This window comes from Hippopotamus amphibius, chromosome 1 (genome assembly GCF_030028045.1).
Source record: "Hippopotamus amphibius kiboko isolate mHipAmp2 chromosome 1, mHipAmp2.hap2, whole genome shotgun sequence".
In the NCBI taxonomy this organism is placed as follows: Eukaryota; Metazoa; Chordata; class Mammalia; order Artiodactyla; family Hippopotamidae; genus Hippopotamus; species Hippopotamus amphibius.
Window position 1 is genome coordinate 24,235,474 of NC_080186.1, and position 23,633 is coordinate 24,259,106.

Here is a 23,633-nt window from a genome sequence, read left to right on the forward strand (position 1 = left end):
AAAGCAAGTCAGAAAGAGAAAAACAAATATCATATATTAACACATATATGTGGAATCTAGGAAAATGGTACAGATCAACCAGTCTGGAAGGTAGAAACAGAGACTCAGATGTAGAGAATAAACATATGGACAACAATGGGGGGGAATGAAGGGTGGGGTGGGGTGGGATGAACTGGGAGATTGGGGTTGCCATATATACGTTACTAATAAGAAAAAAAATTTCAAATCGTACACTTAAAAAAAAACAGTCATTGAGGAGATTCATGCTGTCATATGGCCACAACCAACTTGTGGACGCACTCAGATGAGCCTGGAACCCAGATAAACCCCCATAGTCACGCCTAACAGCCAGGCCTCACCACCCACCTGGATGAGACCTTTCTCTGCCCTTAGCCGGGGCTCCTGGCTCCAACAAGGCAGCAAAAGGGAAGTGGAGGCCTCAGCTGGCATCTCTGAGCTCCAGGCCTTAGCCAACTTATTCGGAGTTGCATTTCTGGGCCTGACACACAGTAGGTGCTCAGTAAGGGTTGCCTGACTCCACCTGCCCCCAGAGGTCTGGCTAAACAGACTGGCTCTTTGGAACTCACATTGCCATGTAGTAATGAGAGCCTGGACCTCCTGAGGGCTTGCTCTTTACTAAGCACCATTCAAGGGCACCTGCCAGAAATGCTGTCCTTCACTCCTCCCCACAGCCATGTGTACAACAAACAGACTTGCCTCCCAGCTTTGTAGCTGAGAGGAGCCCTTCCAGCAGAGCCTGGCACACAGGCAGCGAGAGGCATGCCTTCGCTCCTTACGTGGTTCCCATTTTACAGTTGGGGACATGGGGACCCGGAGAGGCTGGGCCACTGGCCCCAGGTTACACAGCTGGGAAGTGAGGGTGCTGACAGAGCACTGCTACGCCCTCCTCTGTGGCCACAGGGGACTTTGTGACCCTAAGTGACCCTCCAGCTCAAGACAATCACGAGCCTGGCTGTCCCCACCCACCCCCACCCCTCTGCACCCACCTTCTCCCATCGTGACTTCCAGTCTTGCCCAAGACTCAGGATGGAGCCAGAGCCCGGGTTTCCTTCTAAGAAAAGGCTGAAGGACAGCAACCCTGACGTCATTGACCCCGAAATCAGGAACCAAAACAGGATTCTGGCAAGCAGGCTCTGATCCAGGGCCCACAGAGGGAACTTGGGGAGGCTCAGGCTGTCTGCTGCCCCAGCAAGGAGACATGTCACAGGATACGCTGAGCGGCTGCTGGGAGCGTCCGCAGGGCCTGGGCAAGAGTGGGAGGGCCTGGCCTCCATGTGTGGGGAGCCCCCTACCCCCCAAGGGACCTGCCCGTATGAGGCTCTCAAAGAGCCATGCCTGGATCCGTTTCTGAGCTCCCTCCCGCAAGTCCCTTCAAGATGAAGGGTGGCGGATGCCCCCCACCCCAGGCACACAGCTGCCAGGCACGAGGCCAGGATGTCAGGCCAGGCTTCTCCTAGGTCCGTGAGCTGGGAGGTTTGCAAACGAAAGACCCAAAGGGTTCCCCGGAGGCCCCTCAAGGCAGGTGTGGGGGAGGAGGAGGGAGGAAGCCCAATTTTGTTTGAGATGAGTGACCTGGGGGCCACAGGGCAGGGCTGGCCACGCAGGTGGGGAGAGTAGACACCACAGAGTCGCCAGGTGGGGCGGGTGGATGCAGAAACCCTTGTCTCTGGGTCAGTCTGGCCCAGATGCCAGGCCAGCCGGGGCGGCGGGGGGGGGGGGGGGGGGGGGGGGCGGAATTGCCGAAACAGCAACTGTTCAAGGAGAGAGGTCGCCTCTGCTCTCAGGCTGGTAGGGATGAAAACAGGGGTGGGTCCGCCTCTGTGGGGCCTGGAGCGTATCCCGTGTGTGGGGGTCATGAATACAGAATTAGGAACAAGGCTTTGGAAGGGGGCTCTGCCAGTGAGGGGCCCTGCAGCCTAAGCGTCACTGATTTTACATTAATTGTGAACAGAAGCCCACAGCCCAGCCAGATACCCTCGACTGAGTCCAGCAGAGTCAGCAGGGAGACTCGGCAGGGAGGGGCATAACCCCAGTCTGAGGGTTTGGGTGTCGTGGAGGGAATATAGGAAGTCTTCATGGTGGTGGTGACCCCTCCACTGAGCCCTGATAACCGGCCTTGGAGAGTGGGTGCTCTGAAGTGGTCACACTGAGGCTCCGCCCACCCGGGAGGAGGGCTTCTGAAGTCCCGAGTTTGCAGATGTTGTGTGTGTGGATGAGGCCAAGAAGATTCTGGAGGTTTGCTCACTGTGACCTTAGAAGGACAGTATGTAGGGCCTTGAGTTGCTCTCCTAACTCTACCCCTTCATCTTCCCATTTCACAAGTAAGAAAACTGAGACCTGAAAAGTGGAAGTGACCGACCCAAGGTCACACGGTCAGTCTGTGGCAGAACCTAGGCTGCTTCGCTACCTGCCCTGGGGTTTGCTTTACCCACCCCACCCCCTTGACCGATTGCCCTGTTGTTTGCAAAAAATTTGGAGGTAGGACCAACCCCACAACCAAGACCTCATTCAAGTCCAAGACTCTGACCCCTAGTGGGCCCCTTTAGCCAGTCCAAGGTCACAGGGCCAGGAAGTGGCTGTTGCGGGGGGGGGGGGGGGGGGGGGGGCGCAGAACCTGGAGCTGTGTTCACACACCTGCCCTCTTCCCTCTGAGAGGAGAGGGGACAGAGAGGGGAAGGGTCGGCAGGGATGCTGAGGAAGAGGAGACAGCAGGAGAGGACGAAGACACTGCCATCCCAGAAGCCGTTCCACTCAACATCCCTGTTCCAGGGAATAAATTGCACATTTGGAGTCATTTTCCTGGAAGAAAAAAAAACAGCCTCTCTAAAAATATATTTTCTTTTTCACCTCATCCTGGGGCTAGCACAGCCCAGCTGGGTGACAACCAAAAAAGCCAGGAGAATGACCTGGAATTGGGGAAGAGGGGGCCAGGGGAGAGTGAGAAGCATTGAGGAGGAGGGCAGGGAGACCCTCCTGCCCCAATGCCACAGAATGTGAGTGAGCACAACTGTCACCGAGATATTTCAAGTGTCTTGTGGGGCTTTTATCTTTGAGACTCACGGAGACTAGCGAAGCTCACCCTCACGTTCCTGAACCCGGGCTGTGGGCCAGTCACAGCTCTAGGTGCTAAGGCAACTGCCATTCCAGGGCAGGAGGTGGGCAAGGAGCAAGGACAGTTGGCCCTCTGCATCCTCGGGTTCCACATCCGTGGATTCAACCAAACTCGGATCGGAAATAGTCGGGAAAAAAATTCCAGAAAGTTCCAAAAAGCAAAACTTGAATTTGCCCCATGCTGGCAACCATTTACATAGCGTTTGCATTGCATTAGGTATTAAAAGGAATCTAGAGATGATTTAAAGTATACGGGAGGGGACGTCCCTGGTGGCACAGTGGTTAAGAATCCACCTGCCAATGCAGGGGACACAGGTTCGAGCCCTGGGCTGGGAAGATCGCACATGCAGCAGAGCAACGAAACCCCTGAGCCACAACTACTGAGCCCGCACTTTAGAGCCCTTGAGCCAGAACTACTGAAGCCCGCACGCCTGGAGCCCGAGCTCTGCAACAAAAGAAGCCACCGCAATGAGAAGCCCACGCACCGTAACAAAGAATAGCCCTTGCTCGCTGCAACTAGAGAAAGCCTGCGCTCAGCAGCAAAGACCCAACGCAGCCAATAAATTAATTAATTAATTAAAAAATAAATAAATAAAGTAGACAGGAGGATGTGTGTAGGTTACATACGGATACTGTGCCTTTTTACATGAGGGACTCGAGCATCGGTGGATTTTGGTATCCACAGGATCCTGGAACACATCCCCCTTGGATTCTGAGGGCGACTGTAACTGCATTCATGTGGGACAGACAGGTCCCTTCTCCATCCCTTACCCTGTGTGTGGCCCTGAGCAGGTTACTCCCCTCGCCCTGGGCCTCAGTCTTCTCATCTGTAAATGGATCAGATCTGGGGACACCAAACTTAATTCCCAGCTCCCTACAGGGGGCCCTGGAACAGGGCATGGCAGAGGGCAAGAGCAGGGAGGGACTCTAGCCCCTGGGCTCTGAGGGGAGGCCGGGGGGGGGAATCTGGGGTCAAATCCTGGCTCTGCCACTTCCTGGCCAGTGACCTGGGGCCACTTTCTTCCCATGGGAGCTAGAGTAACTGCTCCGCACTCCCAGAGTTTGAGGCAGGTGAACGAGGTGACACAGGGCAGCACCCAGCTCAGGGCAAGACTCACAGTCACAACTCAATTGGCCACTATTTTCCAGTCGTTCTCGGCTTGGTCCACTCCAGGCCTGAAGGGTGTGGGCCGGGGGACTCTCCCCTGGCCCCGAGAGACAGATGCTGAGGCAGCTCTGGCACAGGACAGCTGTGGCCTCCTGGGAGTCCCTGGTGCAGCCCCACCCAAAGACATGTCTCTACCGTGGGCTCTGAGGAGCACAAGGAGGTCTCCTGGAGTCCTGCTGAGGGGCAGCTGGTAGGAGTGGGGTGGCCAGGGGCAGAAACAGGGCAGCAGGTGTCTTACAGGAGAAATGAGCAATGGGCCTTCTCATTTGCCCAGAACCATCACGGGCTACACCAGTCCTTGTGCTGCATATTAGTTATCTATTGCTGTGTAACAAATGACCCCCAACACAGCAGCTTAAACCAGCAATAAACATTGATATCTCACCCAGTCTCTGTGGGTCAGCAGTTCACAGGCAGCTGAACGGGGTGGTTCTGGTTTGGGGTCTCTCATGAGACTGCAGTCAGGATGTCAGCCAGGCTTGCTGTCATCAGAGGCTTGAAGGGGGCTGCAGGCTCTGCTTGCAAGATGGCAAGTGTGACTGGCAAGTCAACCCTGGCCAGCGGCAGGGGCCCTCGAGTCCTCACCGCGGGCCTTGCCACAGAGTGTCCTACAAAGTGTCCCAGAGAGAGCAAGCTGGAGATTCAGTGTCTTGTGTGGCCCAGCCTCAGAAGTCATACCCCCCGCTTTTCACAATGTCTTATTGTTTCCCAGGCAGCCCTAGTCCACACAGAATACACAAGCGTAAGAACATCAGGACGCCGGGCCACCTGGGAGGTTGTCTCCACATGAGGTAATAGCTCAGTGCAACTGCTTTCCTGCCAAAATTGTCCCACTTTGGAGGATAAATTAAATAGTCACCCTTAGTGAAAATTCCAAGGGACCCAACATAGCAGAGAAAAATCGGAGGCAATAATAAAAATAATAATAGTAACAACTTTTATGTATGACTTGCTGTGTGCCCAGCTCTGTGCCAAATGCTTCCGGCGTGCCCTGTGAGGTAGAACTATTATTATCCACATTTAAAAGAGGGTAAACGACTCACAGAGGTCACAGAGGGCTGGGAGATCTGGGATTTGAAGCTAGGCAGCTGTGGGTCATAAAAAGACTTGGAAGTGTTCATTGTCTGAGAGCTTGATGCATAAGCCAGAGATGTAGCCTCCAAAGAGGCACCAGGGCCTCGGGTCACATTAACAGAGGCATGGGGCCGCCCTCCTCAGGCCCAGCCAACTGACCTCAGGCCAGCCTTGTCAGGGTGGCAGGGCTGGGCTACCGCGCCAGGTGACAGCTGGGGAAACCAATTTGCCAGAGGTTACACAGTGAGTCAAAGGCAACACTAGGGTCTGTGAGCCAGATACCCTGCCATCCCCAGCCAGAGTGAGGAACTAGCTCTCTGGCCAGGAGAAGCTGGGGAGGGAGGGAGGCGGGGAAGCTTAGTTTTAGGGCAGATGCCAGACCTCAGGTGTCTGGATGGGACTCCTCACTCCGGAACCCCTCAAGCCAGGGGAAAGCCACCCCAGCTCTGACCTTGGAGCCTTGAGCCCTTAGGCCTCTTTAATAATGCTTTCTTTAGGCAACAGCACCCTCGTGTGGCTACAGCTGGTAACTATATGAAGTCACAGCTGGCACACGCAAGACGGCATGGTTAGAGCCCTCAACTTGGAGTCAGGAAACTTCAGATAAAATCCATACTTGGCTATCGACTCATTGTGTGGCTTGGATCTCAAACGCCTCACTTGAATAATGGGCTGGTAACGTCTACCTTACCTGACTCCCTAAGGCTTTCAAGAGGATCAAAGGCATCACAAATATAAATGTGCTCTGTAAACTGTAAAGCCCTGTGACTGGGTAAAGGATTCGTCTAGAAAGTGTGAGAAATCCATGTTGGAGGAACTCCAGAAGAGACCAAGAAAGCAGGTGTCTACGTGGTGGCAGCCCAGGACCTCACATCCTTGGGCAGACTTGTTAGCACTTGGTACTCGCAGCCAGTCAATGAGGTTCAGCCTGCTCCCCGAAACTCAATCCCGCAGAGGGAGGGGTCCGCCCCAGCCCCAATCCCTCCCATGAGGTGCCAAGGGAAAAAGCCTCAGGCCAAGTGTTAGTCTGACCCAAAGACTTGCATCAGAACCCAGAACCTGTTTCCATACCTACAAGATGAGGACAAGCACATTCCTTGCAGGACCGTTGTGAGGAATGAGAGAACATGTAAAAACCATCTCCTGGGTGCCTGGCACAGAGATGGTTCACGACAAATGATTTTATGTATGTAAACTTCAATGGACAAGGATTGTTTTGTTCACCAAAACCCGTGTACAGCCATTGGATGAGTGATATTAAAGGTTAAAAAAAAAACAATAAATACTACTCATTTGTTATGCCAAGGTGCCAGGCACTCTGCTAAGCCTTGTAATTCATTTCATCCTCACAACCATGGACATAAAGTACTATTTTTCCCACATTTCACAAAGAAGAAAACTGGGCCTCAGGGAGATGACCCAGGTAATAAAAGGAAATTGGGACTAAATCCTGTATTTATCGGACTGCAAAGCCTCCCCAGGCCTCACAGGATTGAAGTAAGGCAGGGGAGGTATCACATTTCTAACCTAGCACCTTGCTTTGTTAACACTAAAAACACAAACAAAAAACATTTCACTAAATGCTAAGAATAAAAGGAGAGGAGGAAAAAAAAAAAAAAAATACAAAGTCCAAGTATAAATAGTCCAGGTGGAAAAGAAGAAAACCTACATGAGTGCCTTGCAAGTGCCAGGCACTTGACATGTTTATTAACAATTCCATCTTACTTCAGCTCCGTGAGGTATCACTCCAATCTTCTAGAAGAGGAAACTGAGGCTAAGACAGGCAAAATTACCATCTCAAGGTCACAAAGACAGTAGACCCATGGGAGAGAAAGAAATCCAAGCCTCCCACTCCACCTACATGTACATGGCTTCTGCAAGGGTCCAGTAAAACCTTATAACCATCTAATGGCTGTAACTTTCCATGATGCTACGTGAGAACCACATCATATACACGTAATATTGCCTTCCACAATGTCCAGCAAGGAATTCAGTTTAAAGATCGGGTGAAGTCACACCAGCCCACACGATGAGTAGTGGGACCTGTATTTGAACCCTGGCCTGACTCCAGAGCCACCTCCAGCACGCTCTCTCTAGTGGGCCCATGACGGCTACAGCCTCAGAAGGCTCGGGAATGACCTAATTACAATCACTAAAGCACAATCAGGACCTGGACTTGAAACCTCCATTATCTCAGCTACCTTTCCCTCCTTTTCTTCTTGGGGCCACAAGGCCTGCTAGTGACTGCTCCTTACCCTTGGGAGGGGACCATGCAAAGTTCGTTCTGCACCCACCCTGACACTCTACTTTCAGTGCCCCTGGCTGAGCCCATCCTGTAGTTGCCAACGTTGGTCTACGTTTCAGTGGTGATTTTTTGCCAAAGCTGCTTCTGAAGCAAAGGTGGTAAAGAAGGGAAGGTGGGCATCTTAAGGCACAGGTGACAGGTACCTCAGTGAGCTAGAGCCTCCTGAACTCAAAGCTGGAAGAGGTCCCCAATGTGATGCTGAAATGAGGAAGCTAGGATACTGCGCCAGCCCTGACGTGCGGGCAGAGAAGGGCAGGGTGCAGACAGGAGCAGCCTGGACAAAGGAGAGAAAAGGGGGCCTGCCTCAGGGCAGGGAGGCCTGGACAGATGCCTTACCCACTGCCCTGACTCAGAAAATTAGGTGCCAACACTTAGCCAGGAGACATTTGTAATCTGTTGGATTCTAATCTAGACCCTGGACCCACAAAAGGTACAGAGGCCAGAGGGAGCAAATGGAGGGCACCACAGAGAACCAGGCTGATCGTGGGGCTCGGGCTTTTTGAGGATGCTCCCTGTGATGGCCGAGCTGACTCCGGGCCCAGGAAGGTGAATGCTGTGATTTTTTAGAAGTTGGACCTCCTGATTAATATGGGATGTCTTTGATTTTGAAAGCAATGGTCAGGCTAAACCCCTTCACAAAACAAAAACAAAACAAGCAGAAAGAAAGAGGCACAAACAAGGAAAAGGCTGTCTGTCCTGGGGCACTACATTGGAATAATAACAAAGCACAAACTCAGATTCCAAAGTTCTGTATTTTTCAAAATAAAGATCACACATTGTTTAGAGACAATCTACACAAGAGTTACAAAAAATAGTTGCCCAGGCATAAGCATACACAGGTTTGTTAATTATACACATATGGTTACAAGTGTGCTTGCAAAAAAGTTCATTGGAAATATACACAAGGCTCTGGAAATGTACACCGTGTAGTGTTACAATTCTATATTCAAACAAGGAAAATTGACAGTATGTTACATTCACTTACAAGTAGACAAAATGCAAAATACAGTTCATCTTCTGTACAAAAAGGAAGGGCAATTCACACTTTACAAGGTGAGAGGGGCTCTGATTGTAAGGAAAGTTAGGGCGGGGCTGAACTTTGCACATCCTTCTGACTGTCACAAAATAAGCAAAACATTACTTTTTTAGGATTAAAAAAAAAAAAAACCCACTAGTGTGAACTGAATCATCTTGAATAACATTTAGAAAGGATCTTGCTACAGACTAGGTGACAAATAAAACCAAGCTATTTTTTCCTTTTTAAAAGTTAACTAGGCTGTATAAAGAACATTTATTCCTTCAAAAGAAAAAAAAAATTTACTTCTGGTTGAAATTACAATTTACAATATACAACACTATATGCTACGACCATAAAAGGTGTGAATATACACTGAATGCACAGGGCTGGCTAATTTTCTTTTCTTACCAAAAAACGTGTTTATGTTGATTCAAACTTCTCCACATTTACATTACAGGTATACAAATGTACAATTGTACAATCAAAAGTATGTTCGACTACTAGGGTACATTATAGATACAGATTAGACATCAAAACAAGAAAATACTACAAATTTGTATATATGCAAAGTCTACACCAAGTATACACTATATATTTATAGAAGCAAGACCAAAAGCAGAGTTGGATTTTTTTTTCTCATGCTAAATAATCAGATTTTGCCTTTCAATGTTAACAGAAAAAAATCCAGTAGGCAGTAAACAATTATACCTGCCTGGCCTTGAAAGACATTCTGGGTGCTCACATCTCCTCCTCACAAAACAGACTACATTATTTTCTTCAGCATAGTAGTCTCCAAAAAAGGCAATTTTTAGAAGTTTCATAAACTTAATGTCATAAACCGAAGCTTTCGCAACTCTGAAATGATTTTCATTATATATATATTTATATATATATTTTTATAAACATTGTTAAATGCCAGTTCGGGGTCATTTAACTAAAATTCAAACTTCCCAGGTTTTTTTTTGTTTGTTTTTCTTTTTTACTAAAATGAGGAGGTGGGGAAGAGCTATTTGCAAAACTTGCCAGCAAGGCAAATGAGTTAAAAACCTTTTTTTTTTTTTTTTTTTTTTAAACTTTTTTGTTAAACCAACCACCCTGAAAGTTTCCACATGTGGAATATAGATACAACATTGAACAAAATATGTGGCCTCCCATGTACATTGGTTACCTATGTACAAGTATCCTATACACCAGTAAAACAACAGGGCAATTAGTCAATTAAAAAAAATAATTAGTACATGTTATGCGTAATAAAATTAAACAAATTTACAAAGGCTTTTCCACTTGTGGATTTGATTCCTTTTTTGGGAGGAGAGGGTAATCCTGGAGCAACCACTTACCCATTTCAGATTCTACACTAGAACATTTCTGGTTGCTGGTTGGATTCACCAGTGGGCCAGTGAGGTCAGTGGGAATGAGGGGATGCGGTGACACTGCCTCAGATAATGCCATTAGGGGGGCCACAGATGGGCCCTAAGTCAACGCCATTCTTCATGTAGTATTTCTCCAGCTTGGCCAGAATGTGCTTGCCATAAGTGTACTTGCGAAGAGTTGCGATGTGGGGCCGGATCTGGGAAGAAAACAGTCTGTGTTATTTACTCTGGCCTGAGACAGGCTTGGACCGTCTCCTGAGTAACTTGCTCCCAGAAACCACAGGGCACCAGCACACACGCCCCATGAGTAACACCTTTCACTGGCTCAGCCTGAGCACCTGAGTTCTTGAGCTACACTGACCCAGCAGGTGAGGAGAGCAGCTCTTATCCTGAGCGCTGATTCAGGACATGAGAGCTCTGCAGGTCACACGGCCACAGACCACTTCCAGAATGGTATGTGGAGAAAGTGCATCCCGAGAGAGACACACACCATTCACCACTGCCTGCACTGCGCCACCCTGAGGGAGGCTTTCAGCCCCTCTGCCCCGCCACAGGGCACCTCAGCTCTCCTGAGCAGCTGGGCACCATGAATCCTGCACTCACCACCTGACCCTGCTCTCTGGTTCATAGAGAATCACAGAAAGCTACAAAGAATGACAATAAAACTAACACGAGCCAAGCACTGTTCACTTTGAAACCTCATAAGAGAGGTGTGATTATCTCCGCTTCACTGATGAAAAAATGGAGGCACAGTGGTGAAGTCACTCATCTAAAGTCAAATGGCTAATAAGGGACAGCAGAGGTATGGGCCCCCCACTATCTGGCTCCTCCAGAAAATTTTTTTTTCCCTCCAGAAATTATTTTTCTCCCCACTGTGCTCTCACAGCTCTGCTCCGGTCTCATCCTTCATGCTCTCCCAGCACGTCCAGCTCAGCCCCACAAGCATGTCTTCAGTTCTCCCCACCTGCGGCAGACCCACGACCACAAGTTCTGTGCATCCCAGACAACTCGGGAAGTGCTCCTCTCTGGAACCCCCTTTTCTATTCTGTGAGCTCACGCAGCCTTCTACGTAACTCAGCTACAGCACCTAACACACTGTGTTCACAATCCTTTCCATAACTACCAACCTCTACACAGACAGTGAAGATCCACATTAACCTGCTTCCCCAAAGCAGCTCGCACTTACGTACTCAAAACCCAGGACAGCATACCAGGGCAGATGCGTGCTCTCCAGCATGAGCACTCCATGCAGACTACTCTGTCTGTTTAGCTGTGTCCTCAAAGCTAGGAAGGGTCAAGCGGCTCTAGAAACCACTTCTGCACCGCACACAGGGCACAGACCCATATCAGCTCTTATATGCTCACCTAGGAGCCTGCCTGCGAAACTATTCACAGTCCTTGGCTCAAATTCTGAGCTGTGTGACCCTGACCATTTGCCTAACCTTCCTAAACGCATCTGTAGATAGGATGCCACACTTTCATCTGGGCTGCAGTCTGGACTACGCACACAGCTAATGTTTTGGTCACTAGAACTCAAGGCTCCAAGCCCCCTTGCTTTCGGTAGTCTTCTTTTAGAAACTAAGTGAAATTCAATTCACTCACCTGTCTACCCTCAGGACTGGCTCACTGGTGAGTCCAGGCACTTAACCTTTACACCTTTCCTCTTCCAGACAAAACACTAACAACTCATGTGCGTGTACAACACTGCTCAACAACACTTTTCACCCGATTTAAAGGAAAATGAAAAGTAATCAACCTCCTCCACTCTCAATGCTTCCTCTTCCTAAAACAGTTACTGCCTAGAAGTGAAAGAACTGAAGACGCTTAGATTTTTACATTCTTGGGACTCTTCCTCCTGTCTCAACTTCCTCAATCAAACCAGCTGCTAAGCCCCATTCTGTCCACTTCTCTTCAATCCCAAAGCCGCCACTCATCTCTTAACTATTTTAACAGTCCCCCGTCCAGTCCTCACTGTCTCATCTCCTGCTGCCTCCCCTGCTCCAAGTTACTCATCAGCCAGGACCATTATTTGAAACATAAATGTGATTTTGGCACCCGAGTCCTGTCCCACTGGCCTTCCTGCACTTCTTCAAATACACTGTCTTGTCTCCTGCTTCCGAGCCTTCACACACTAGGTTCCCTCTGCCTGGAAAGGTTCAGGACCTTATTCAAAGGTCACTCTCTTGGGCAGCCTTCTCTAAATGTCACTCTCTTGGGCAGCCTTCTCTGCACCCTCACATTACAAGCCGCACCCTTCCACATTCTCCCACAGCCCTCCCCAGTATTTCCCCAGCATCAGTGTAACGGTCTACAACATTGCTCTGTCTACCAGCGTAGTGCCCTGGTGAAAGGAGTGCCTGCTATAGAGCATGTGTGCTTGTAAGCATTTGTTGAATGAACGAATGAACTCCCAACCTGCTGTGTGTCTCCAGCATCCCCTCTGCCTTCACCAGCATCTCAACAAGCCTGAGTCTCACAGCTTACAGACTTTGGACTCCCCAGCCTTCAACTGCCATCACCAACACCATCGAGGTGTTCTGTTGCGTTCTGTTTTGAACTGGAGGTGGTGGGTGCCTTGTCTGGCTCAGAACTTGAGTCCATAGCAAAGAGTCTCATTACTGAACTTTGTTCTCAGAGAGGGCAAGTGGCTCATCACTGCCAGACCAAGGCCAACCCCTCCATCGAGAAGGGCTGGGTGAATTCAGAGTCCAAAGGCTGAGGGTTCAGATCAGCAGCACCTGAAGCTCACGGCACTGCCCGGCGCACACACAGCGCGGCACACCTGCCTGTGGGTTGGTCGGGCTTCCTGGGCCCTGTGCTCTGTGTGGGGCCGGTGGGACCTGCTCCGTGGCGGCTCTGAGGCCACCAGCCTCTTCATGTGCTTTCTGTGTCAGCTCCCACTCACAGCACCCAACAGTTCAGATTTCTGCCCCTTTTTTCTCATCTAACTCCTCTGTAGCCCGGACTTCTCCTCCTGCAAAGCCTCCCCTCAAAGCCTCGAGCATGTGCTCTCACATCTCACCACTGCTTCCTGTCACCCCTCCCCCGGCGTGCTCCGTGGGCAGGGCTCAGTCTCGGCCATCTCTGTGCCGATGCTGGCACACAGTGGGCACCAAGTCAACAGGCTGGGCCAGGTGCTGCCCTGGGCAGGCGCGCATTCAGTAAACAGTGATGGAATGAATGATGAGAGGGAAGAGAGAGCAAAGGAAATAAGGCAAAGCAGGTTGATTTGCTGGACCAAGAAGCTGGCCTCCTAGGAGCCAAGGGGTAGAAACATGGCCTGAAGATGAGGGAGGGGACTCCCTCACAAAGACTGAGTTTAACACCCCCACCGGTGAGTTATTGATAGAGGGGCAGCGAGCAGAGGGATAACGGCCATCCGAGACAAAAGGAAAAAGACGCACATCATGAGACATGATCCAGTGACAAACTCTGCAGAAAGAAGCAAGATGCCCCTGTCCTTTGCATTTCAGAAATGAGAAGAACTGAGGGCTCTGCACTCTCTGGTTGAGACCTGTGCAACCTGGCCTACCTTATGCATGACGATCTTCCTCTGGGCCGGCTCTGCCACATCGATCATCTTCTGGACCACATAGTTGGCGTACTGGTCCTTCATCATGGTGTATAAGGCACTGTGGGGACCATCGTTCATGGTGCACACCTCGTCAATAAGCATAGCGCGCTCCGTACGGGAGGCGTGAGTGACACACTTCTCCACAACATTGCTGCAATGAGAAAAATCCAGGGACAGCTCTTAGAGGGACCCCGTTAGGCTGTGCTTGTCTGGCCTCTGCCCTGACCTCAGGATCAGCAGCAAAAGAGAACTTAATATTTTTGGAAGATTAATTCCTCATCTGTTTGGCTCTATGAGACTCTACCTTTGCCATCTGTGACCTCCAATATGAAGCACGGCCGAGACCAGGGCTTGGAGTATACCAGACCCAACCCTCTAACAGGTGAGGGTGACAAGCCCCGGAGAGTAAGTAAAGATTCACAAGACTGGTTAACAGCTGAATTCGTTAATGAGCATGATTCCAACAGGAATCAAAGTCTATCAATTCTTTCCTCACCTCCGTGAGCTTAATGAGGCCAGGACAAGTCTCACTCACATCTAGATCCCTGGTCCCAAGCGCAAAGCTAAGCACTTAAGAAAAGCTCTACAAACTTATTACTGAGTGAAGGAAAACATGAGTAGGAACCACAGCCCTCATTCAACTACTTCACGCTGCCTCTTAAGAACAAGAACTACCCCCAAGTATGTCTGCATTTCTAAACACTTCACAGATATATCATCTTGGGAAAGGAAAAAAAACATGGTTCCATAAATCAGAGTTCCTCTACCATCGAGAGGGACTGTAGAGGCTGATGGAATTACACCCAGCCACACTAAAGGGCACTCACCATCCAGCAGTGATTGATTACTCATGAATGTTTAGTTTTGTAAGTCAGCACTACTCTGCGTCTGTGGCTCTGTGGGTATGAGGAAGTTGTGTGATGTCAAAGAAAAAGAACAATACTTATTCTTTGTATTTGTATTACTGGAGCCAATACTTGGCAGAGAGCACATGTGGTCGGTGGGCAGCTGAAAGCTTTACAAAGAGTCCACGACTGGGAGAAGAGCTCCTCTGGATCATGGAACACTCAAGTAGAAGAGGAACTTTCACACCTAGCTAATGCAGAGGGCTCTTTTCTGACAATCCTGAAAGATGGCCATTTAGCCTCTGCTTGGGAATTTCCAATGATTTGGAAGTGATTCTAGGGCAACCTACGAGTGAATGGCTCTGTTAAACATTCTTTACATACTGAAATAAAATAGGCTTCCCTGAAATTTCACCCATGTGTCTTAATTTTGCTTTCAGGGGCTGAAAAAAGTAGGTATAACCTACTCCAAGAGCACCAGAAGGCAGACATAGTGTCTTACTCTTTTCAAAGGCCAGCTTGCCAGATAACTAAACAGTCATCACAAATAACCATCATCAGAACAAGTCCCTACTCCAGAGGTTTTTAAACCATAAGAGGGTGTTGGTTCCATGGAGCTCTGAAAGGACCCGCTCCATGTTATCTGGAGTTTAGCATACTGAGCATTTATTATACACACGCTTTTATTTAGAAAATAAAATTCTCAAGCTAAAATGTTCAAGAACTATCATCCTACCAGACGTGTTTTTCAATCTTTCTTCTTAAGATACACTGAGTAAATCAAGCTCGATAATCGATTACGTTTAAGACAATAGCCTCTCCCTTCCAATACAGCAGCAATATGGGAAAACTTTTCCCCCCACCTTCCTTCCACAGTGCTATGCAATTCTAGCATGAGCTGAAGGTATGGCGTGTGGAAGTGAATCTCCTAATAGCCACCGGCTTCTCCCTAGCAGAAAAGGGAATTAAGACATTACTGATGGGCTTCCTAGGTGGCGCAGTGGTTGGGAATCTGCCTGCCAATGCAGAGGACATGAGTTCGAACCCTGCTCCAGGAAGATCCCACATGCCGCGGAGCAACTAAGCCCGTGTGCCAAAAAAATAAATAAATAAATAAATAAAAAAGACATTACTGAGCTGGTCAGTAGCATGAACGCCAAATGTTGAGGCAAAGAACTCATCATTTTTTAGAAATGCCTGGCTGGGTTGTACCTTCATCTACCCAAGGCCTGCTTCCCCTACAAAGTGGTCAGAATTACAACAGGATTTTCTACTAAACTAGATTGGGGACAGGACACTCATTCTTCTGGCTGGAGGACTGAATCCTCAACAGTGACCTGTCTTCCAAGAAAGGAATAAGCAGGTAGACCAGCTACCGCCACTTAGTAGGATCACTGATCAAGATTTCACTTGGCCAAAGGCTTCCTTCCACCCTAACACACAATCCATATTGTTCCAGACTTCAAAGTTTATTCTAGTGTTTCTGAAACCATGGTTGCCAACCCATTTGTGGGTGATGAAATCAACTTAGTGATTTGAGACTAGTTTTTCCCTTTTTTTCATGAAACAGAATAGAAAGTATCAGAATTAATTACAGGCAATATATCTTCAGTTTTGTGTGTGTGCACATGCCTATGCATTCAAAGTTGATGAAAAATTTACTTTGTATCAAAAATGTCATAAGGTCACTAATCTGTTCAATTGGTTTGCTTCTATTATTCTATTTTCAAATTTACTGGCTCGTTCTTGTTATCTCTAATTTACTCTTCAAGCCATAGTGAATTTTATTTCAGGTGTTCTATTTTTCTACTTTAGAATTTCCATGTTATTCTTTCTATAATAAAGCTTCTAATTATCTACTAACATTTATCTTTTCATTTCACTAGAAGCACATTTTCCTTTACATCCTTGAGTATAATTAAAATACTTTATAATATAGCATTTTAAATACTTTAAAACATAGTATTTTAAATACTAATTACTTTAAAATATAATAGCTTTATAAAATGCTTTATAATCCTTCTCTGCTAACTCCAACATCTGGATGCTATGGAACTATTCACTGGGGGTTTTTTCTATTTTTCTCTTTGTTCTTGAGTATAGGTCACATCTTCCTGTTATCTAGACGTGGCAAATGATGCACTGTATAAACTGAGTTGTCATATTCCTCCTAAGAGTATTACCCCCCCACCTCTTTACTGGTATGCAGTTAACTTGGCTGAACACAAACTGCAAACTTCTCCCATGCAGTAGGCAGCAGATGAAATCACAGTTCAATTCTTTTAGCCTTAGTTGGGTTGCCTCAAGTTTGTCCTACACAAACGCGGTTCAGGAGTCAACCAGATATTTAGAAAGTTTAAATTTAGACTTCCTCCTTCTCCCTGGTTCTCTTCCTTTCTGGAATTTCTCTCCTGTCATTTTGTCACTCCCATGGTCATGGTGGCCCTAAAGTCTGCCTTCTGGAAACACTGGAGATTTTCTATCCCAACTTAGGAACCCAACGGGAGCAGACTGGGAAGTGCCTACAGGCTAAACTTTTGTTATTATAGTCAACAATACTGTATTATAAATTTCAAAGTTGTTAACAGACTAGATCTCTAATGGGTCTCAACATAAAAATCATAACTATGTTGAGATGATAACAGCTAATGCTACTGGTAGGAATCATATTTACAACATATAAATGTATCAAACCAACACATGGTACACCTTAAACTTGCACAATGTTACATGTCAATTATATATTTCCCCCTTGCCAAAAAACAGAAGGAGGTGGAGGAGGAGGAGATTTCCCCAGTGCAATTAACCTTCCAACTATCAACAACCTCCCCTACTCCTCTCTGGTTATCTCTCTACTCTCAGTCACTCTCTAATGTCTTCAGGTAGTTTCTGGCATTTTGCCAGCAATTTATTAATTGTTACCTGTGAGAGGGTTGGGCCCAGAGTACCTGCTCAGTCATTATCAGACCACAACTCTATTTTAATATTAATTAATACTTAACGCTATATCCAAGGGTAAGATATTAAATATACTGAACAAGTAAATAAAACAGTGACCGAAAAAGAGACCTAAGGGATTCTGTCCCCTATTTCCCTCCTGGCAAATGTTCAAAAAAAGCAATACAAGATCTAAGAGATGACTGATGTGGTTAGGCACTGTTAAGACACTGGATCTGTGGGTGCTTTTATTTTTTTTCTCAATTTTCCATGCTGTAATGTTGTAAGATTTCACAAACTAAACGTGAACAATTCAAAAACATCAAGGTTGTATGAGTCACACCTGCCTTGCAATAGAGAAGAAAAATATTCCAAGAATACAGAGTACTACGTTATATGTCTGACAGGATATGCAGACTCCACTCAGAATATCACACCATTAACCTGCTGGAGCGCCATCAATTTCTTCACCAACCTCTGCCACCTGTAAGTTACCTAAAACATCTTTCACAACCTGGGAATAACTAGTACATTTTATTCTTGGGCTGGTATGATATGAAGACTGGAAAAGCAATTTTTAAGAATATTAAGGCCTATACTTAGATATGGTTACCTGCCTCTTAATTCATGTACCAAGGAGGAAATTGAATAAAGAACATTTCACAATCCCAAACAAGTTAATGAAATACCCAATTTACCAAAGTACAAAACATATATGTTTTAGAAACATGTTCCCCAGATTTCAAAGTAGCTAACTCTAGGCAAGTGAGGAGCTCACTAAGAGACATCTTACGTTTCACACATTGTAGTAGAACTCTTTGACTTCTTTAGCTATGTATATGTTGAGGAAAATAAACATTAAAAAAAAAAAAAAAAGATGAAAATTTCTCTAGACCTGAAATACTATTTAATCACCTCTTCTGGAAAACAGCCTGCGTAATTCAAAGCACATACCTTGCAAATTTGTGCTGACTCAATACAAGTACATTGCCTCGAATTTCTGCTACAATTTTACTTTTATCCTCAGGACGACCATGCTCCAATACATGCTGGATTACATAATTTCCATATTGATCCTGTTTGAGAAACAAGAGAAATTTTTAAATTTATATAAACAAGCTCTATGTTACCTAAATCCTTACATCTAATCAACATCTATCTTTCTAAAACATCATGATGCCTTACCTAAATACTCACGAACACATAATAATTTTTTAAATGGATAGGTAGTGATAATTTTTCCCTGTCATTACAAAACAGGAACACATTATTACTAGACAATGGAATGTTTCTATATATATTTATACCCAAAGGTCCTGGTCAGGGTTTTCATTATAGTACTATACACAAAAAAGTAGGCCTCCTCTCATTTAAAAAAAAAAAAAAAAGAAGAAAAGAAAGTAGGTGGGAATAAAGAGCTATTTTTCTCTCTAATAGAAATGTACAAATGGGTCTCTGCACCTGTCTTTTAACAAAGAAAAACTGGAAATACTGACGACACCTAATTAAATAACATCACAAGCATACAATGGAGATGCTCATCTCAAGTGAAAGATGCTTGGAAAGAGTAAGTGTGTAAGAGCAAGGAATTCCAAAGGCAAAAATCTTTATTTGTAAGATGTAAAAAATTTAAAACATGCAAATAATACTTTAAAAAAAAGTGCCTATGCCAAATAAGTCTGCTTCCGGATGGTAGGATTATGGACAATTTCTTTCATTCTGTTGCTACTTTCTGAACTTTCGATCTTTTTTTTTTTTACAATGAATACTTAATACATTTATAATTTCATATTTCTCACCAAAGCAAGCAACAAACACTGCCCCAAAACTGCTTCAGGACAACATACTACATGTAGAAAGTGTTCAGATAGTATGATGTGGGAGAACATTTTTCAGTAGAAGCAAGACAAGGTATCAAAACTAGAAAGAAGAATCAACTAATCCATTTAGTTCCTTTGCAGAGAAGAAACGGACAGACTAAACGGCCTGCCTAAGCGGCCACAGCTAGCTTAATCACAACACAGCTCTGGATTTTGACAGTTCTTGGTAGATCTCAACTCCAAGGGCAGGGTTCTACTCATTACCCATATTCATAAACTATGAACCAGGCTGGTATAAATGAAAACTTGCCCAGAGCTTCAATGGGCATTTTAAACACAACCTCTTCTAGAACAAATACCTGTGCTGAGAAAACACACAAGCCCACGGATGTTTGCAGTTACTCTACTGGCCACTCCACTACCTGTACAAGTTGCTCTGTGTGCTGGTGAAGCTCCTCTAAAATGGGGAGTGTCTGGTCAGGGAGACAGTGCTCTAGGATCCTCTGTATCACTCGGCAGCCATAAGGATGCGTGGACAAAGCAAACACCTAGGGCAGACCAACACAAACAAGAGAGCCAAAAATAACAGTTGCCACTTTTAATCCTTCAGTGTTGTTTATATACATTACCCATTAATCTTCCCAATGAGAGAGAGTCATCATTATTCTCAGTATACAGACAAGAAAACTGAAGCTCCTAGAAGTTTACATAACCTGCCTACGGTGATACAGATAATAAACGACCGAGCCAGGATTTTATTTCCTACTCTGACTGCAAAGACCAAATTACAAGCATGGCATCTGAGTTCTCTCCACAAATAATAAGGTGTGTATGTATGTGCGAGGATAAACTCATTTCTTAAATCCATTCTAGGAATTTATAGATGTACATAAATTCAGAGCTAAGAAGGACCATCCCCAAAAAAACTGACTCAGAAAGGAAAAGAGAATAATAAGTCGAGGTCATAGAAAACACAGTTAAGAGTCCACAGCGTCAAAGGATGGTTGAAAAAACAGAAAAAAGAAGGTCTGGGATCAAAGCCTGAATGCTTTCACATAACCACACTGTAATGTTTTGAATTTTAGCTTCATAAAAACACTAAACACTCACAGTCTGGAACAATTTGATTTATTTCTCTCAACATTATGTTTCAAATATTTACTCATAATACTGTGGGCTTCTATCATTTATTCTGATATCTGTATAGTATAATGTCAGGAAAAGTTTAGGGTTTGTTTTTTTTTTTTTTTTGAATGATCCAATCCTCTCCTGAATAGGATAGTCTTTTCTGATTAGAATACTACTGCTTTAAACATGTCTAAATACATCTCATAGTGTATATGACCAAACATTTCATCAGGTATATACCTAGGCCAGGAGTGCTAGATCACAGGAAATATAAATGTTGAACTTTGAAAGATACTAAATTATTTTCCAGAATGGATCTATTCCCACCATCAGTGTATCCAGATCTCACATTCCTACCAATACACAGCAGCCAACGGTAGAAAGTGGTCTATGGGACTTCCCTGGCGGCCCAGTTATTAACACTCCGTGTTTCCACTGCAAGGGGCAGGGGTTTCAATCTCTAGTTGGGGAACTAAAATCCCACATGCCGCATGGCGCGGCCAAAAAAAAAAAAAGAAAGAAAATGGTCTTATTTTGCATTTTCCTAATTACTAATGGAATTATTTTTTCATACGTCTACTGGCAATCTGTGTTTCCTCTGTCTTTCATGCGTTAGGCCCATTTTTGCATTAATTTGTATTGTTCTCCTGATTTCAGGAGTTGTTTATATCAATTTGTTGGCATTTTCCATCTTGAAAATATTCTCTCCCATTCAGTGGCTTAATCCTTTTACTTTCTTGTATATTTTACACACACACACACACACACACACACACACACACACACACACACACACGCAAATGTAAAGTAAACAGATCTACTCTTTTTTTAATTAACTCAGAAAATCCCAATAACCCTTGAGTTAGTGTCTGTAATCTACTTAACCACTGCCGTAATTGAGCAAACACCAAAACCTAAACAATTCTGAAATCTCACTTCGATCTAGGCTTTAGCAGTACCCATGACTACACCTAAAAATCTATTTGGTATTTCAAATTTTTCCCCATTTTCAAAAAAGAGAGAAAAACAAGAAGAATTTCACACATCCAAAAAAGATGTATCTTTACTCTCTTGTCCCACCTAGCTTAGAAGACTGGGAGAAGGTTGTCTTTTAGCAAAAGAAATTAATGATAGTAGCCAATTCTGGAAAAACTATGGTATGACAAAATATCAACTCTGCTTGGAAGTTGGTGCTAAAAGCACACTGGTTCTTATGATATACAAGTAAAGAGGAGAAATTAGAAGCTACCTCTGGTTGTGTGCCACTGAATGGAGTTCAAACCAACCTGATCACTGCATCCAAACCCCCAAAATTAAGAAGCATGTTGTTATTTTAAATATATAGTCACACATAACCTATAAGATTTGTTCTGTAAATGACCTGAATTTTAAAACATAAGAACTTTTAAATATCAAGATAAACAGTACTTAACCAAAGGAAAAAAATTATTCTTTAAATATGAGACAATCTTAACAACCCTGATGGCAGTATCTCATCCTGACATGAGCAGATATCTGCATTAATGATGGAGAGAAGATCCACGGACAATTAAGGGAAGAGCCTTGGGTGCACAGAGCTAGGTACCTGACACCACCGAATAGGACTGCTATTTACTGCGGTCTAAAATACACTAAGCCCTTTAGAACACTTCACAAACCCCATCCTGTTCTCTGGTCACAATGGAAACACCCATCAACTTGTTTCCCTTATTTCTTTCCTAAGTCACTTACCTGTCCCTTAAATGCATCGATGATAAATTGCAAAGATTGGGGCTGCACACATTCAATGCATTTCTGAACCACGTGATTGCCATTCTGGTCTTTCACACACTTCAGGACGTGGCCATCTAGTTCCCGAACCATCTCATTCTATTGGAGACAAGGAAAGAAAGCACCACCAGAATCACAGAGAGCAAACATCTGGATAGTCAATGTTCTCCTTACCAAACACAGAAGCACCGAGCAGGGAATCCATGACAATAAAAGTGGGACAAGTCAGCTGTGGCACTCTGACAACCTGGTAACAAATGAGGACGGAGTTTTTCCACGCGTTAACAAATTTCCTATAACAATAACCAGTCTTAAGAGAAGTTCTCTAACTTGCAAAAGACCTCTGGGAGTTACCAAAAAATGCAGTCATCTTCAATAGAAAGAAGCCTACATCAAATCAACTACATTGTATTAGAGGATTTCACATACAACTCATTATGTTTTCACCATGACAACCCTGTAAAGTACATATTACTAAAAATGACAGTAATTAATCCAGAGCTTACTCTAGGTTAGGCAGACCTCTAAGTGCTTAACATGCTTTGACTCACAGAATCTGCCTCACAATCCTATGCAGTAGACACTACTATAGATGAGGAAATCAAGGCACAGACAAATTAGCTGACTTGTGAAAAAAACACAGACCTAGACTTGCCACAATTCAAACCCAAGCAATCTGATTCCTTTGTGTGGCAAAACAGACCACGTCAGCAAACCACGTGTCAACTGAGTATTACCCTGAACATCTCCCGCCACCCATACATGTGAATATATGAAGATACTGAGTCTGAGAGGGGTTAAGGAACCTATTAAAACTATAGACAGTGACTGAATCAGAATTCTAGCCTGGGTCTGTGACTCCAACATGATCTTTCCACCAGGCCCGAATACAACGTCAGCTGGAACAGTACTCGCAGTTAATGAAAAGTGTCCAAACTCAGGGAAGTACAGGAGAAGGCCAAACACTGAGTGAGTGACTGTGTGTGTGTACAGGTGTGTGTGTAGGTGACAAGGGTACCGAAAGAGAGATACTGGGATTTTGACTGGACCCCATCCCCAAACTCGCTGTCTCAGGCCTCAGGTATTAAGCTGAATACCTACACAACGGCTGGGCTCTGGTACTTGCTGCCCAATTTCCTTGTTGTATACAATCTCTATATATTAGCTCCACTCTGCTGACTCTATATTTATGGCAGAAGACTACAAGCCAGTTTAAAATGGTGACATTTGTGAATGCAATGTCTTAAATCCCTGAGATGTTAAACATGTCAAAGCAACTAAAAGATTTTCTAATTAAAGAAATATAAGACTACAATGCCAGGGACTAAACAGGCAAAAGACAACAGACTCAGGAAGGTTTCTTGAAGCAATTAATCAAATATCAGAAAAGAATAATTTATTATGGAAATATAATTATGAGAATGATAGAGGATGATGCCCATATAAACACAAGGGACACATCTAATAATCAAAATGAAGGGGAGGTGGC

At 45.2% G+C, this 23,633-nt stretch overlaps 1 protein-coding gene and 1 non-coding gene across 17 annotated transcripts in view; both read right to left on the minus strand.

The window, feature by feature from the left end:
* Positions 1-8,412: 8,412 nt before the first annotated feature.
* The window catches only part of PUM1 (pumilio RNA binding family member 1), a 122,020-nt gene continuing 106,799 nt past the window's right edge, over positions 8,413-23,633 (minus strand). For 15 of the 16 annotated variants that reach the window (XM_057703251.1, XM_057703260.1, XM_057703243.1 and 12 more), the window contains 5 exons: positions 22,106-22,243; positions 19,669-19,794; positions 18,381-18,502; positions 13,603-13,795; positions 8,413-10,267 (listed from right to left, as the gene is read on the minus strand). In XM_057703251.1, the coding sequence (XP_057559234.1) occupies positions 10,136-10,267; positions 13,603-13,795; positions 18,381-18,502; positions 19,669-19,794; positions 22,106-22,243 (711 nt within the window). In that variant the 3' untranslated portion in view covers positions 8,413-10,135. The remainder of the gene's footprint in view (positions 10,268-13,602; positions 13,796-18,380; positions 18,503-19,668; positions 19,795-22,105; positions 22,244-23,633) is intronic. The other variant, XM_057703219.1, reaches the window with a different exon arrangement.
* Positions 12,649-12,733, minus strand: LOC130843029 (small nucleolar RNA SNORD103/SNORD85). Its single transcript, XR_009050691.1, has one exon. It is a non-coding gene; the product is annotated as a small nucleolar RNA SNORD103/SNORD85 (small nucleolar RNA).